The sequence below is a fragment of the Euwallacea similis genome, chromosome 23, assembly GCF_039881205.1.
Source record: "Euwallacea similis isolate ESF13 chromosome 23, ESF131.1, whole genome shotgun sequence".
NCBI lineage: Eukaryota > Metazoa > Arthropoda > Insecta > Coleoptera > Curculionidae > Euwallacea > Euwallacea similis.
The window spans coordinates 56,120-70,961 of NC_089631.1; the positions used below are offsets into that span (position 1 = coordinate 56,120).

At 37.4% G+C, this 14,842-nt stretch overlaps 2 protein-coding genes across 6 annotated transcripts; one reads left to right on the forward strand and one right to left on the reverse strand.

Moving 5' to 3' along the window:
- Window positions 1-467: 467 nt before the first annotated feature.
- LOC136416406 (RWD domain-containing protein 1) lies at window positions 468-1,741 on the forward strand. Its single transcript, XM_066401561.1, has 4 exons — window positions 468-873; window positions 925-1,073; window positions 1,243-1,361; window positions 1,413-1,741. The coding sequence occupies exons 1-4, from the start codon at window positions 601-603 to the stop codon at window positions 1,589-1,591; spliced, it is 720 nt and encodes a 239-aa protein (XP_066257658.1). The 5' UTR covers window positions 468-600; the 3' UTR covers window positions 1,592-1,741.
- LOC136416399 (uncharacterized) lies at window positions 1,694-14,831 on the reverse strand. Of its 5 annotated transcripts, XR_010752703.1 has the most exons (17): window positions 14,371-14,830; window positions 12,684-12,784; window positions 11,553-11,699; window positions 11,440-11,494; window positions 10,980-11,382; window positions 6,741-10,444; window positions 6,518-6,628; window positions 6,379-6,461; window positions 6,155-6,324; window positions 4,698-5,562; window positions 4,493-4,546; window positions 4,231-4,413; window positions 4,047-4,179; window positions 3,710-3,862; window positions 3,202-3,441; window positions 1,915-2,906; window positions 1,694-1,855 (listed from the first exon to the last, which is right to left on the reverse strand). XR_010752703.1 is itself a non-coding variant. In XM_066401540.1 (16 exons), exons 1-16 carry the CDS (start codon window positions 14,465-14,467, stop codon window positions 2,452-2,454), a joined length of 6,951 nt encoding a protein of 2,316 aa, XP_066257637.1. In that variant the 5' UTR covers window positions 14,468-14,831; the 3' UTR covers window positions 1,694-2,451. The 5 variants fall into 5 exon arrangements, 4 of the variants coding, with proteins under 4 accessions (XP_066257637.1, XP_066257636.1, XP_066257639.1 ...); XM_066401540.1 differs by having other exon boundaries at window positions 1,694-2,906; window positions 4,047-4,176; window positions 14,371-14,831; XM_066401539.1 differs by having other exon boundaries at window positions 1,694-2,906.
- Window positions 14,832-14,842: the final 11 nt, after the last annotated feature.

A 14,842-nucleotide genomic window follows, 5' to 3' on the forward strand; every position in this document is an offset into this window, starting at 1 on the left:
GTCAACTGTTACAAGCCATGAAACAGAAAGGCAACAGGGTGCTGCCATGTAACTATCTTTTTTGTAATAAAATAACACGAGAGTCTGTTGTTATTTATGTATATAGCGGTTAAATATGAATACAACACGCAACAACTAAATAAACAACCAATTTATATGCATTAAGAATGAGAATTTGCATTTCAAGAAAAACTAGAAAAAACGTTCGTTTATTTTAGCATACTTGGTAATGTTTCTCAGAATTGGCCTCGTGATTCTTTCTCCTAGAAGAATATCATTCTGCCAAATTTATTGCAAACTGAAAGTTGGAGAAAATTTTTTGATATTTGTTTTAGTTTAGTTTTTTTCGACTGATGATTAGTCGCCTTAAATGTCAATAAATAATTATTAACTTCAATGTTGTAAAGTCACATCTTTCGACATCTGGCAATGTTGGAAACCAAATCGAGAATCCAAATCGCTAAAATATTAAAGTTTGGTTAAGTTTTGTCATGGAGAGCTTTCGGTTGTGTACAAATTGCAGTTTCTCTTCCTATTTCGTTATTTAAAATATAATTACACTATAACATAATTAAAACAAAACAAAATATTTCTCAAAAAATGGATTATGCTGAAGAGCAGAAAGGCGAGCTTGAAGCACTAGAATCCATATATTACGGTGATTTTACAGTCATCTCAAACAGTCCTTGCAAGTTTGCAATTCCCATAAAAACTGACGATCACGATCCTGAGACAAACGCTGGTTTATCCTGTGATCTAGTTATTACTTACACACCCAAGTATCCAGAGGAGCCTCCAATAATTGAGATAGATAATGCAGAAAACTTCGAACAGTCTTTTGAGATAGCATTGCTGCAACATCTAGATGAACAGGTAAAGTAACTCATCACACTTAGCATACTTATATGAAGGATATCCGTTCAGATGAAGGAAAACTTGGGAATGGTTATGATATTTACTTTGGTGTCGTCAGCTCAAGAATGGTTACACAACAAATATGAGGAAGAAAAGAATGCTAAGGAAGAATGTGAGGCTCAAAAGCTGAGAGAATTAGAGGAAGCCGAGCGAAAAAGGTGAGCTGAAATATAAGTCCTGACTACTACCCTTTGATGATTTAAAATTTCCATTAAAAAAAGTGTTTCATAACGATAGTGAGGGGGGTTTCAAAAATTATAGATCATCTGGGTGTTTAGTTGATAGGGCTCATATCAGGATGATAGTCCATTATATTTTATATATTAGATTTGAAGGGACAAGAGTATCAATAGAAACATTCCTAAAATGGAGGCAACAATTTGAAGAGGAGATGGGAATTGATAAAAAGAGAGAATTAGCTGATAAAGAAGGGAGGAAGTTGACTGGTAAGCATTCCAAATAGTCCCTGATCATCCCTTTATGAAATATTTTTGCAGGCCGTGAGTTGTTCATGACTGATAACACCCTTAATGAATCAGATTTGAAATTTCTGGATGAAGGAGACCGAGTTAAGGTGGACGAGTCTCTATTCCAAGACATGGACGACCTTGATTTGGATGATGATGAGGATGATGAAGACTTTGATCCCAACAATTACCACGACTACTCCTCTTGACAAATGCCACACTCCCTTCCATACTAGCTTTATAATTTTTTAGGGAATAATATATTTTCTTATGCTGTTGAGTATTTGCAATATAAATAATGATTATAATGCTTTGTAATGGGAAAATGTTTATTAATAATAATATATACGTTAACTACACCTACGAGTTTGTTATAGTACAAATACTGCTAAATTCTACTGATACAAGAGTCAATAATCACATCACTGAATCCGATACGGACACATCGATAAAACTACAACAATAATCTTTATCTACAAAAAAAATTAATACATCTTAAGAAATCTAGCAACACCTAAAAATTAAAGCGTACAGAAGGTATATTTCCATAGATTCCTTGTATGATTTAAAAGGAGTTCTCCATTTCCCCGTCGTTTTAACCAGCTTCATACTGCCGTCTAATGCTTGTCTTTTAATTTCATTACAAATACACAATACTGGGTCAATCGCCTTGAAGTCTTGGCAAGTGCTCGTAACAACTAATGTATTCCTTTATCTACAAAATTGTTTTGTGTTCCCCGTTCCGAAAAAAAAAAAACAAATAAATATCACAATTTTTCAACTAACTAGATTTAAGTTACCTACAAAAATATTTTAGACTATTTTTCCTTTTCAAACTAGACTTATACTGAGGCGGCATAATATTAAGTCGAAATAAAAACGGTACTATCACATTAGAATGCTTGCAAACCGCGTCAAGGCTCGCCTCTAAGAACGCTACAATTAAATGAATTTAAAAATAAATAACGAGTATCATCTGCATAAGGGCGTCATTAAACTTCCTGAAATTCTATTTTAGATATTCCTAATTAGAAAATTACACATGACATCAAATGTGCTGATTTCTAACTCATTCCTCCTTTTGGACTAAATTCCCCGTCTTGCGTTCAAGCGTACTGGACTCGATCCCACTATCCTCATCGGCACTATCCAGTAAATTAGCCTCTCCTTTACTGAAAACTTCAGTTTTGTCGTTAAATCTCGAAATTTCGCATTCGCTCTTTAAAGGCTCGTAAGTCACCGGATTTTCTTTGTACGGAACGATGCTCAAGGGCTTGTACGGCAAAACATCAAAGCAGACGTTCTTTTTCTGCTGTGGGTCCTCGTCGGTGGGAGTATCCACATGTTGAACCAAAAAGCGACTTTTGCCGAAGGTGGAAAACGTTGGCTTTTCGCGTGTGACTGGATCTTGGACCGGTTCGATTGAGAATGTTTTGGACGAGGTGAAGGCGCTGGGGCTAGGTGGTAAATCCAGCTTTAGTTTGCTGCGCGTGTGCCGAAGACCGCCTAAAGCATCTTTGGGACCTGGACGTAAAGGTAAGGAATAAAGATAATTACTAGAACTTTAATTAATATCTATATGAAATAACAATATGTGGGTTTTCTTTAATGTCTACTATTTCTAAACATTTTAATATGTGTTTGGTTGTCTATACACAACTTTTGAAGCTAACAAAAGTAGAAATAGATTGAGAGTAAACAAATTTCACTAAGTAGCATGACAAAATCGCTGAAAAAAGCGATCATGTGGCGCTACTCGACAGACGATGAGGTGGTCCGTGCTTTTAAATACTAAGCTCTTCCACAAATTTTAACTTACCTTTCTGGATTTTATTCACCACCTGCCCTGCAAGTTCCTTAAGGGAATGTACCTCTGTAGTGGGGAAAATTCCATCTGTAAAATCTACTATGTCACTTCCTGGAGTGGAATCTTCTAGACCACTATCTGGAGTGACGTTCTCCAACCAATTTGAGGCTCCCGGGAAAAACTGAGAATACACTGGGTCTGGTTGATTTGACGTAGTAGGAACAAAGTCATCATCGATGGTTCTTGAGGTACCTATAGTGGGCATTGGAATTTTAGTTAATAAGAAAATATAGAAACAAATGTTGAAACGCTAACAGAGGAACTATTCATCTTTTCAATAATTGGAGAAGGAAAGTACTGCGGTAAACGAGGAAAGAGCGTTAAACCCCCAAATGAATCCAATAATGAAAATTACACAACAAACATCAAGAAACTACCAATAATAGACCCTTTTAACGTAAGCATAAAATCGTCTTTTACTGGTATTTTCCTGACCTCCAACAGTGAATAAAATGCTTACTTGCACCGTCACCCTGAATGTCGCTGGGACTGGTCAGATAATACAAACTACGTCTACTGTTGTTAATTTTGGGTTTGTACGTAAACGTGCTTGGGTTTAGGTCGCTTTCGGCGGTAGGCGGGGGCAAATAAGTATCCGCGTCAAATTCCCAGTCTGGAATCGATAGGAACAAGCATGTGACCATTAAAAGTGAGCGATAATGAGAAGGAAGAAGAATGAAGATGGAAGAGTCGAAGAGGATGAGATGAATGATTCCATATCCAACAAACACCATGTGTTAAAGACATGAGTGAAGCACCTACTGTAAATATTACCGCCTGAAATTAAAAAAACTCACCGGTAAAAGCAATATAGTCAATTTGGGGTTTCCACAGGTCGTGGCTCTGCAAAACTGGACTTTCAGGTTCTCTAGGGTACTCATACACACAATGATACTTTTGTTTCTTGAACCAAACTCCTTTGGGCTTCTTCTACTCACATTTAAACTTTGTGAAAAGGAAATTATTTGATTTGAACCTTACCAGCTCATTTCTTTCTAAGCTCTTTTCAGGAGATCGCAAAGCCGACTTTGTGGGCGTAGCAAATTTATCCCACGCAGAGGGTACGAATTCTAAATTATCGCCCTCATCATCGCTCGAGCTTGTGCTTACGTCGCTTTCTGTAGGTTCCTCGCTAATTCCTTCCATTGGTTGAATATCTTCAAGCTAAAATATTATTTAAGTCATTTTTTGGTTTCATAGTAAGTAATGGAAAAGAAGAATGTTAACAACAACGACCACTTACCACGTCATGCGGGGCAGCTTTAAGGGCTTTGAGAGACTCCTCATGCTCCCCTTCCTACACGGAATCACACAAAAATAACGTTACCACACAAGTATTTATTTACAAAGGGACACATTATACAACTACTTCTGTCAATTACTACTACACCACACACCCATTTAAATATTATTAGCAAATACTATAAATTTGTTTAGGGGACGCTTACCTTCCAAATAAACTCTCCACTTGAACTTGATCGAGTGTCGGATCCACTGTCCCAACCCTGTTCCTCCACGTCATTACTCTCACTAAATGAAGTGGACATCAACTGATTATCCACAGGGCCACTAAACCTGATATCAGTCAAAATTCCTAGCATGTCCTGCTCTTGTTCACTCCCATTTGCTTCTTCTGAGATGTTTATATCGTCATACAACTTTACTAAAGCCTCGTCTTCATCTACCAATCCTTCATGTTTTGAACCTACAACGTCTTCATGAGGTTCCTCTTCATGATTATAGATAACTTCTTTGGCACTAGATTCTATTGAATCGGATTTTGGCTCCGAGCAGTCTGAGTGATCAGACACTAAATTCGGTTTATGGATGGTTTCGAATGTTAGCAGCGAGGCTGGCAGTGATTTCCACGGATTGTCTTCAGGGGACGGCAAAGGAGCGACTACTTTCGCAGGAAAAGGGCTTAAGTAAGCCGCGGAGTGATTTCTCTCGCTATTCAAAAATTGTTCATTTGGCGACTCAATGGCCTCCTCGCTAATTTTCCCTTGCTCTATGGGCTCTACCTTATAAGTATCCTCAAAAGTGAGCACTAAAGAGTCTGCACGGGCAGTATTATTTTCACTAAGATTATCCAATGGTGAGACATCTTTATCAAACACTTCATCAGCGATGTGTTCCTTATTATCAGCAAAATCATCAAAATTAAAGAGAGTGTCATTGGAACAACAAGAACCTTGGCTGGGGGTATGGGTGATGCTTTCTGGTTTTTGTGGACTTTCCATTGTAATGGACGAGAGGACTGGTTGAAGGTCCAGTTGACATGGTTCAGACCAGTCGCTGTCAGACTCGCTGTATCTAAAAATTATAGAGAAAAAATAAGGTTTGTAATATTGAAAATCATACTTTGTGGCATGCTACACTCATTACTGTAGGCGATGTGATTTACTTACATAGCTGGATGATAAAGAACAGGCGCATACGTGACATGTGTGCACAAAACCTCTTCAAAATTTTCTACACCTTCACACATTCCCAGTTGCACACTATAATACTTATGATACCCACTATTGGACTCATGTTCTTTACCTCAAAAGCTCACTCATTAAACGTATATTTTAGTATTCAGTTAAATGTAGGTCAAACATTCTGTCTCTTAAAAAATGTGACTCAATGTATTAAAAATACCCTCATAAGCTTTGATAAAAAAAATATCTGTTATATTACAAAAAGAAGCAATACAAAAGCTTAAAATGGAACAAACAAATAAATAAGTGATTCATTAAAAGACACATAAAAAACAATAAACCTCCTAGGTTAACACAGGCGTCTGGTTTAAGCCTGCTGGAGGATCGTATTTTTTTCAGGGAGGTGAACGAATGATACATGATTTCGTGCAGTATTATGCCTACGATCTTTTAACCAACGCCGTTAATGAATTTTTACTTACTTTGGACTTTTTGGGCTTGCAACCGCCGGTTCCTCGTCATTCTCGTCGAAGCTGCTCTCTTCTGGAATAGGTGATAAGGGCGTGTTGTATACATTATACTTAAGGAAAACCTCATTTCTCTCTTCTTGGTTCCAAGCCTCTTCTTCTTTAACTCCGTCTTGAGAAGCTCCCTAAAGTGGTGGTTTATTTAGACAATTTTTAGTTGCAACTATGGTAATAATCACCTGGGCTTGTGGTAATTTCTCGAGGAGCTCGTTTCGAATGGCAGTCATTATTTCATCGTCCATACCGAACCGAATGTAGCTTCCTAAATTAAAGTAAATTTAAATTATTTTTTGATGATTAGTTAAGAGAGTGTTGTACCTTTGTTAGTGCCCGCCTGGGGCTCGAGATCTCCATTTAATTTATCATTATTCGATTGTGGGTGCAGGAACCAGCCACCACCAGTTTCCCATTGACCATCAATTTGGTTTTCTAAAATAAAACATTCTAAAGATTATGTCAAAAAGAGGCATGCGAGAATTCTGAAGAAAATTCTCACAACTTCGAACACTGGCTTGTTTTTGATATTAATTCTCTAACTCACCTTTCTTTGTGTTTTCTTCGGCACTTTCCATTACAAAAGTTCCATCTTTCTTATCCACACCAAAGGTTCTGTCTTTAATCTCAAACGTCGCATTTTTAACGTTGAAAGTCTCATCCTTCTTATCTTCTCCCGCAAAAGCGTTGCCAGCTTTCACAAACGTTCCTCGTAAATCTTCACCTTCTTTATCTATCTTGTCTCCAACTTCCGCGTTTTTTTCTGCTCCATCATCTAGAAATACCATACTTTGAGGTTCTGACGAGAAACTGTCAAAGAAATCTTCGTTTGGTCCTCTATTCGAATCAAATGATTTCCCCAAAAAATTGTCCCAGGTTTCTAAGGAGTAATTCAACTTATTTTCGGCTTCAGGACTGTTGGTTTCCAAGACAGCGAAGTTGGATGAAAATAAATCTGTTTCTCGATCGTCAAAAACATTTAAGCTCTTCGCTGGCAGGGAGGAGTAAGGGAGGCTCGGTTTCTTTCCAAATGGAGTGCTGGAGAATAGGACGGCATGAGTGAGGAAGTTCGGCATTGTTTCTTGCTGAAATTGACTTAAGTCAAAGGCGATTTGTGGAGAGGTGTTGGGTGAATTTGAGGCTTCATTTTCTTCACTTAAAACTTCCAGTTGGCTTTGTAGCGGACTAGGCGTTTGCAGAAGGCTGCTTTGCAAGTTTGGCTCTTGCAGAGTTGAGCCTTCAATGTGCTCTAAGTTGATGGGTGAGGCGTTGTCTACAATATTAGGTTCTAATTGGTCCTTTGAAGCATCTTCAGGGACATTTTCTATACAAGTTATGTCGGGTTTTTTGATTTGAACAAAAGTAATTTGTGCCTCTTCTAGCTCTGTCAAAATTTTCTGAGAACAGCTCGGGAATTGAATTTCACTCTGCTCAGAATTGGACATTCCTGTATGGCGAGATTGATCATTCTCTATAATAATGCTTTCTGGGGAGCAGATAGCAAGTTCTACAGGTAAGATTTCTGCAGGTATATCGGACTGTGGGATCTTTCCTCTAGCTATATCTTCAATAAAGTTAATTTTTGATTTATTTTCCTCAAATACATTTCTTGTTTCCTGTAGCTGAATTTCTTCGACAATCACAGCAACATTATTTTCTTCTAAAGCTACTATTTGATTTTCAACGAATTCTTCCATATCTTCACTTGTTGGTTTGGGGAAACTTGGTAGTGTTTTACTTTGAAAATTCAGCTCTAGAAAAGGTTCGTCGTTGGGAATAATGAATTCAGGCTTTTGTAGCGAATTTTCTAAGTTTTGGGTTTCTGTTGCATGAAGTGATAAAATTTGAGGTAATAGAGGCAGAACTTCTTCTTTAGGTGAAAATTGCTTAGATATTGTTAGTTTCGAATCCTCTCTGCTTATAGATTGTGAAGCTACATTTGAACAAGGCTCAGGAGGTATTGATTGTAATTGTAAAACTTCAACCATTGCTTGAGGGTCTAAAATTGCATTAGAGTTTTCAGCTTGGACTGGCAAAAATTCTTGTTTTGGTAAAACTTGCTCTAAGATTGTTGAATCTGAGTCTAAATACTCCATCATTGCTTCAACTTTGGTTGAAACTAAATTTGCACTCTCAGCTTGTGCTAATGATGGCTCTATGTCATTTTTTGGTAACAAATGTTTCACAGGTATCAATTCTGGTTCTTCAATTTTATTTGGTTTTGTACTAATGTTTTGCGGAAGTTCAGCGAGATGTTCATCTTGAGAATTCCCTTGCAAACACGATTGGGTATTTTGGGTAATTTTTGTACGAAAATCCGTAACTGTCTCAAGGCCTATAAGTTCCTTTGTGCCAGAAATATGTTCATCTGAATTTGCATCTGGGGTAACTTTAAAGGAAGACAAACCTTCTTCCTCTATTATCCCTGAAGATTCAGTCAGGTCTCCACACTTGACCCCAAATTTTTCTCTACTCTCAGGCGCACTAATCAGCTCTCTAATGCTGGGACCTTTAACGAAGCTTTGCCTAATTTCAGGCAACAGCACTTCGGTCTTGTTCAACGGCTCCGGCTCACTTAAAAACAACTTAACACTAGTTTCTATGTTCTCACTATAAAGATCAGGTACATTTTGAGATTCTTCGGTTTCCACTGGGACTAAATGAGTCATGTCGTGGTTGTTCAAAACCAAATCCGAAAGTTTCGGAACGCTCACTCCTGCCAGTTCATCTTCGACTTCCTGAGGATGATTTAATTCCAGCAAATCCAGTTGCACTTTGCCGTTTTCCCTCTCGAGGCTCGCGAGAATATCTGGTAAGTTTTGTTTGGTTTGTCTATGTTCTAGTTCGCAATTTCTTAATTTTAGCTCTATTTCCATGTGAGAATCTTCGAGCAACTGCTCTCCATCTACGCTACCAAAGTCGCTGTTCCTTTCGCTGTTGTGCAAAGTGGCATAGCCCAAATCACTCTTGTTCTCGCTATCTTGTCGACTGAAAGCCATGGCTTCATCCCCTTCAATATTAATAATTTGATGCAATTTAGTTCCGCTTATTGCCATTGAATCGAACTTATCTATGGTCATGTTGAAGATGTTGTAAATTTGATTCATTGGCTTGATCTCTGTGGGGCTGTTCAGATCGTGTAATAAGCTCAAATTCGAGGAAGTTTCCCCTTTGTTATCAGGCACAAACAGTAAACTATCTCTCCTTTCCACTTGCAGCTTCTTCAGCTCTTTCTGGAAGTCGTCTTCGAGACTCAAGAGGTTGCCTTCGCTGCTGAAATTCAAGTTGGAGTTCTCGAGGTTGGATCTCCGAAAGCTCCTGTTTAATTTATAATCAATGCTGGGCATTGGAGTCTCTGGCTCAGATTCTGAGTAATCCACGTGAGTTAAAACCATTAGATCTGCGACTGACCGGGACTTCAATTGCACTTTCTCAGTATAAGCGCCTCTTTCCACTTTTCTCCTCCAGTTTTCTTCCTCTGTGTCACTTCCACTACTGCCAGCTTGTTTATATATTAAACTATCAGTAAAACTATCAATCTGTCCAGAATAGTCCTGAGCTATTCTGTCACTTTTCCCTACAGGTAATACTCCCAGTTTAAACTCCAACCCAGTCCTTGAAGAGGACAATAAATTATCCAAAGATCCATGTAAATTATTCAAACTCGGAGATAAAGGTTTTGAAATACTCTCTTCTTCCTCTTCTAGGCTCAGTTCAACTGCGTGATTATCAGTTTTTACAACAGTATTAGGTTTAAAAGACTCCCAACGATTGTCAAAATCGCTGATGTTCTGGGTGTTTTTGTGCACTTGAAGAAGATCCGACAGCATCAAATCGATTTGTGAAACCTTAGGCCTGGACTCAATGCTGCTCCAACACAGTCGCATTAGCCGAAATAAGTAATCCGAATACAATTGAGGATTCTTCGGTCCTTCCAGTCTCAAACTCTCAGGGCCGAAAACCCTGGAAACAACTTCGTCGTCGTCTAGAGATTCGTAGGGTTGAGAGCCACTCTCGCAGATTTCCCACATGACCACTCCAAGGGACCAAACGTTAGCTTCTTGGGTCAGTTTTTGGGGCTGAATGGTGGTGGGTGTGCAGTGCAGCGACTCGGGTGATCTCCATCGCACTGGAATGAGAGGTTCTCCACCTTTGTAGTAGTCTTCAGGGTATTTTGTAGCACTCAGACCGTAATCCCCTAGTTTTAGTGTGAGACTATCGATGAGGAGACAGTTTCGAGCAGCCAAATCACTAAAAAAAATGAGAAAACAACGAATATACAGTGTGTTCACGATGTGTTTGGATCTATCACATCCATGGAATTTGACATATCACCCCTTGTAATACGCTCATTTAATGAATTCGTCATTCTCCGTAATATTGTGCTGTCCATCAACGGCGTCCAGCCCACTTCATCCAATTGCGTCCGATTCAACTAGTAATAAGTATAATGGCAAGAATACTCAGTAACTATGACTCGAATTTTTACTATAAAATACGGTTTTAGGAGATTTTCGACGTCTTCCAATTTTTTACGACAAAACTCGCGAGCCAATGAGCTGGAATTTTTAGGGAACTACACAATTATCGGCCTCAGAAGGGAAGTTCACAGCACCCAAAATCTGTGTTAATGACGCGTTAGTAAATGAGTGTATTGTTATCTATATTATCCAAAAACATTTCCATAGACAGGATCGAACCAAAAACATCAGGAATGGACTATAATAGGCAGCTGTAGGGGGAGTTAACCCGAATTTCTAAAAATAAAAAAAAAACAAATGCTTACGGATGGATAAACCCGTTTTCATGTAAATGTCTCAACGCTGAAGTCAACTGACAACACCACTGCAACGTCATGTTCTGACTGCCCACAGCCCGAAGTCTGCTCTTCAAATCGCCCCCACTGCATGATTCGTGAATTAATAACAGCGGTGAGGTACTCAAACAGCGGCCTTTCAAGGCCAAAATGTTAGGGTGAGAAGGTGCCAAGTAGAAAAGGCCGTCGTTCAAAAACAATATGCGTTCCCGAGTACTGGAGGCCGCATCCAAGATTTTTACTACAACTGGGGTCCACGTCCGAGTGGGATCTAAGTTTTGGGCCGCGCCCTCGATGACTTTGCCGAATCGGCCATTGCCCAATTCTCTGATGTACTTCAATTTAACACGAGGGAAATCGCTTTGCCCATTCCCTATGTTATATTTATTTAACGTTATTTATTGATTAAATTTATCACAAATGCACTCACCGAACCACAGCCGAACGTCGATATCTCCATAGACGGAATCTTGCAAAGTTTGATCCTAAATGGAATGAAATAAAATTAGAACTTTCGGTACAAGAAGAAATTTGTTTACTTACGATAACTCGGTCATTGTTAACCATCAAGTTATTATTGAATGTGGAGGTTTGTAAAGGTGTGAAAATAGTGAACTCTCCGTTTGTTAATGGGTTTACATGCCCTTGCTCCGTAGCTGCTGAGACTACTACAGGACTGTTGTGAAATTCCTGCGGGGAGAAAAAGGTAGTTATGGTTTTTGCAGTCAAGGAAACTTAATGCAACTTTTATCTCAGCATCAAAACTGAGTCAGATAATGTGGAAATTAATTAGGCGTTTACACAGACTAGAGGAGAAATAGACAGTTTCTAAATTAAGTCCGAGCTTTTTAGTAAACATATTTGTTCATGTTCATTTTACCACTTGATAAATATTTTACTACTTCTATTCGCTGTATGTTCATGCGGGTCTCTATTAAGTATAGGAAATGTTATTACTTGTGGTATTTATGTAATTTGATAATTACTTTAGAATCATCATAATATCCAGAAAAAATGCTAAAACTGGTTTTAGATGACATAGTTACTAAATAGAGATGGTTCTAAATAAATTATCTGCAAACACATCTAAAAATCTACATTCAGTTTGGTCTATTCAGGCAAATATTCATTCAAGTATTACACATGCAAAAACAGGTAAAATATAAACATCAAAATATTGGCATGCTCTATTTCTTTACAGTGAACACAGTTTAATTACAGTTTCATTTAATTTGGATGAAATTACCTTTTCTTTTTCCTCCTACCATGAGAGAATTTGAAAAAGAAATTAATTTATTTGCATTTCTAATGACCTAAAAGCTAATAAAATTAGACTCTTCAATATTCTTTTATAACGGAACTAAACAAAGAATGCTGTATCGACAGTTAGATTAATAATCAGATTCATGGGAATTACTGCAACAAAATGGACCTTGAAAGGAGATTACTGAAACGAGCTCTTGATAATTAACATCTGCTGAATGAGATAATAACAGCAATATCACTGCAACTGATATTTATATTTAAAACAGCGGGATTTTATTTTAAATTAGAAATTGCGTGTTTTTGGTCGCAAAACAGTTAGATTATAAATAATCAATCTAACGAGAATCAAGTGAAATGGCCAGTCTTCCTTTCTCCAATCAGGAAAAATGTTACTGTCAAACTACCCACCTGAAATCCCTTGCGCCTTTGACAACATAAACATCCTGCTAGTATAATAGTTCCAACAGTAATGAGAATTGCTGCAACCCCTGTGAGGAACTGAGTGGAGCCTGTAACGGAAAGATATTTCTATATTTTACAGGGTAATTAAAGGTTATTATTGAGGCAGTGTCCTGTTAACAGTAAGATCATACTGCTTACAAAATCTAGGATCACAGCATATGTGGCAAAATTCTATATGTTTTGTGTTTGATGAATAGTAAATGGCTTAATCAATGCCATACATTTTCTGTTCACTGCCTACAGTCAGGTTAGTTCAGATTAGTTATAATCAGGTTTTCAATAATCGTTTGCTAGTTAGGTCATAGAGTTACATGCTCTTAAAAGAAACAAAAAAACTAAATATAGGCTTCCACCTTATTATTTGTAGGCAGTTAGTTAATGTAGTCAAACAATGACAACTCATTGCTTTTGTTATTTCTATGAGGCTGGCCCAGGTGTGTCAATAATTGAAATCCCAGTTACTACACAATATTGGGGATTGAGTCATTAAGTAATTAGGAGTTAGTGGAAAACAAATTACATATAAAGAAAGTAAATTGTTTGTGATATAGGTGAAAGGGTGAACAATATTTTTTTTGCCTTACAGTAAGGATGTCTCATGTTAGGGCTCTTACTGCAAGCATCTTTGCCTTAAAACTTTGGAAATTACCAGTAATATTCTGTTTATCTTTGTCTACTCTTTCAGGGGAGATTAATAGTGTTTTCTACAGGCAAATTTAGTGCAGAACTAGAGTTTTGATAAATTTCTTTATTGACATTGAATTAACAAGAGGTTTTTCAATATGATTCCAATGAATTTTTCTACTTGGAGAACTAGAGAACTATTAACGACCAAATTTGCACAACACTCAAGAGAATACATTCATTGTACTCTTTCTTCAGTTTATTTAGAAATATCTCATAATTTCAATTATGGCATTGTGGTTTTAAATAAAATTAAAACTTTTATCATAATGATTATTCTGGCCACTCTGAGTTGGTCAACATATTTGTAGAGTTTCTACATGACAAGAGGTAATGTCTTTAAAACACATTCAATAATTTCAACTACAAATCGAGGAGCCCTGTGGTAATTTTACACATACTGTAGTAACAGTGATATATATATTATCGTAACATGCCTGGGCATATGACAGCTGAAAAAATGTTAAAACAGAGAATACCACCATTTGATAAATTAAAATTCAAATGTTTCAATGTAATGGCTAGACAGATTGCTAGCTCTATTCTAACAGAATGTTAACAAGATCCCAAAACTTATGAATCTCATCAAATAGATAGCCACTTCACTGATTAAAACCCTTGGTGAATAAGTCAAAATCTCCTTATCTGGAAATATCAACTGCTTGAACTTCAAGGTATGGGTCAATAGAAATTGCTTATTCTTGGCTGGCTCTCCTTCAGCAACCTACTTTTATGTCAGAGCACATTTCACAAGGCAACATTGTTTCCAAATTAGCTTAATTTCATGGGATAATTAATTCAGGAAGGCAGAATCCAAATTGGCCAATAAAAACAAATTTGTCATGAGATTTAAAAAACGATTAACGGAGAGTGAGAGTAAATAATACAGTAAATAATACGTAACTGTAAGAAGTGGGAGACAATAAGCAATAAGTAAATGGTGACTCACCACCGCTGTTATCCTCCAAATTAATGGGAAATCCTTTGCAAAACTCTGGGAATAATAATAGAATAAGCAGGTTCATCCATTTCCATACTGTTTCCATAATTTTGTGCTTTCCGGGAGCATGTAGTATTGCCGTATTGCGATATTTGGAGTTCCAAATTCCAATTTTTTTTAACTGAAATTATTTGCGTAGCTGCTTTAGAAGGTGCTTCTGTAGGGCCTTAATGTGCATGATCGATTAGGCTTAACACCACTTTAAAACACTTCGTTTACTGCGTATATAAATTAAAAATTAACAAGATATTTTCCACTTTTCCCAGGATTTTCTCTCAAGGAATTACAAACACAAACGCAAATTGCAGATTTAGCAATGACAGTTAGTGACGTAATAATACGAACACGCCATTTATCGTTAAAATGGTGGGCATGAGGCGGCCGTCATTTGTGCGGAAAATGCTTAAAAGCTGAACGGAAC

Coding starts and splice junctions, on each gene's coding strand:
- LOC136416406 (XM_066401561.1), top strand. CDS start 601: ATGGATTATGCTGAAGAGCAGAAAGGCGAGCTTGAAGCACTAGAATCC. Junction 874..924: donor TGCAACATCTAGATGAACAG/GTAAAGTAACTC, acceptor ATATCCGTTCAG/ATGAAGGAAAACTTGGGAAT. Junction 1,362..1,412: donor AGAAGGGAGGAAGTTGACTG/GTAAGCATTCCA, acceptor ATATTTTTGCAG/GCCGTGAGTTGTTCATGACT.
- LOC136416399 (XM_066401539.1), bottom strand. CDS start 14,467: ATGGAAACAGTATGGAAATGGATGAACCTGCTTATTCTATTATTATTC. Junction 11,383..11,439: donor CGACGTTCGGCTGTGGTTCG/GTGAGTGCATTT, acceptor AATATAACATAG/GGAATGGGCAAAGCGATTTC. Junction 6,629..6,740: donor CGAAGAAAACACAAAGAAAG/GTGAGTTAGAGA, acceptor GTTTTATTTTAG/AAAACCAAATTGATGGTCAA.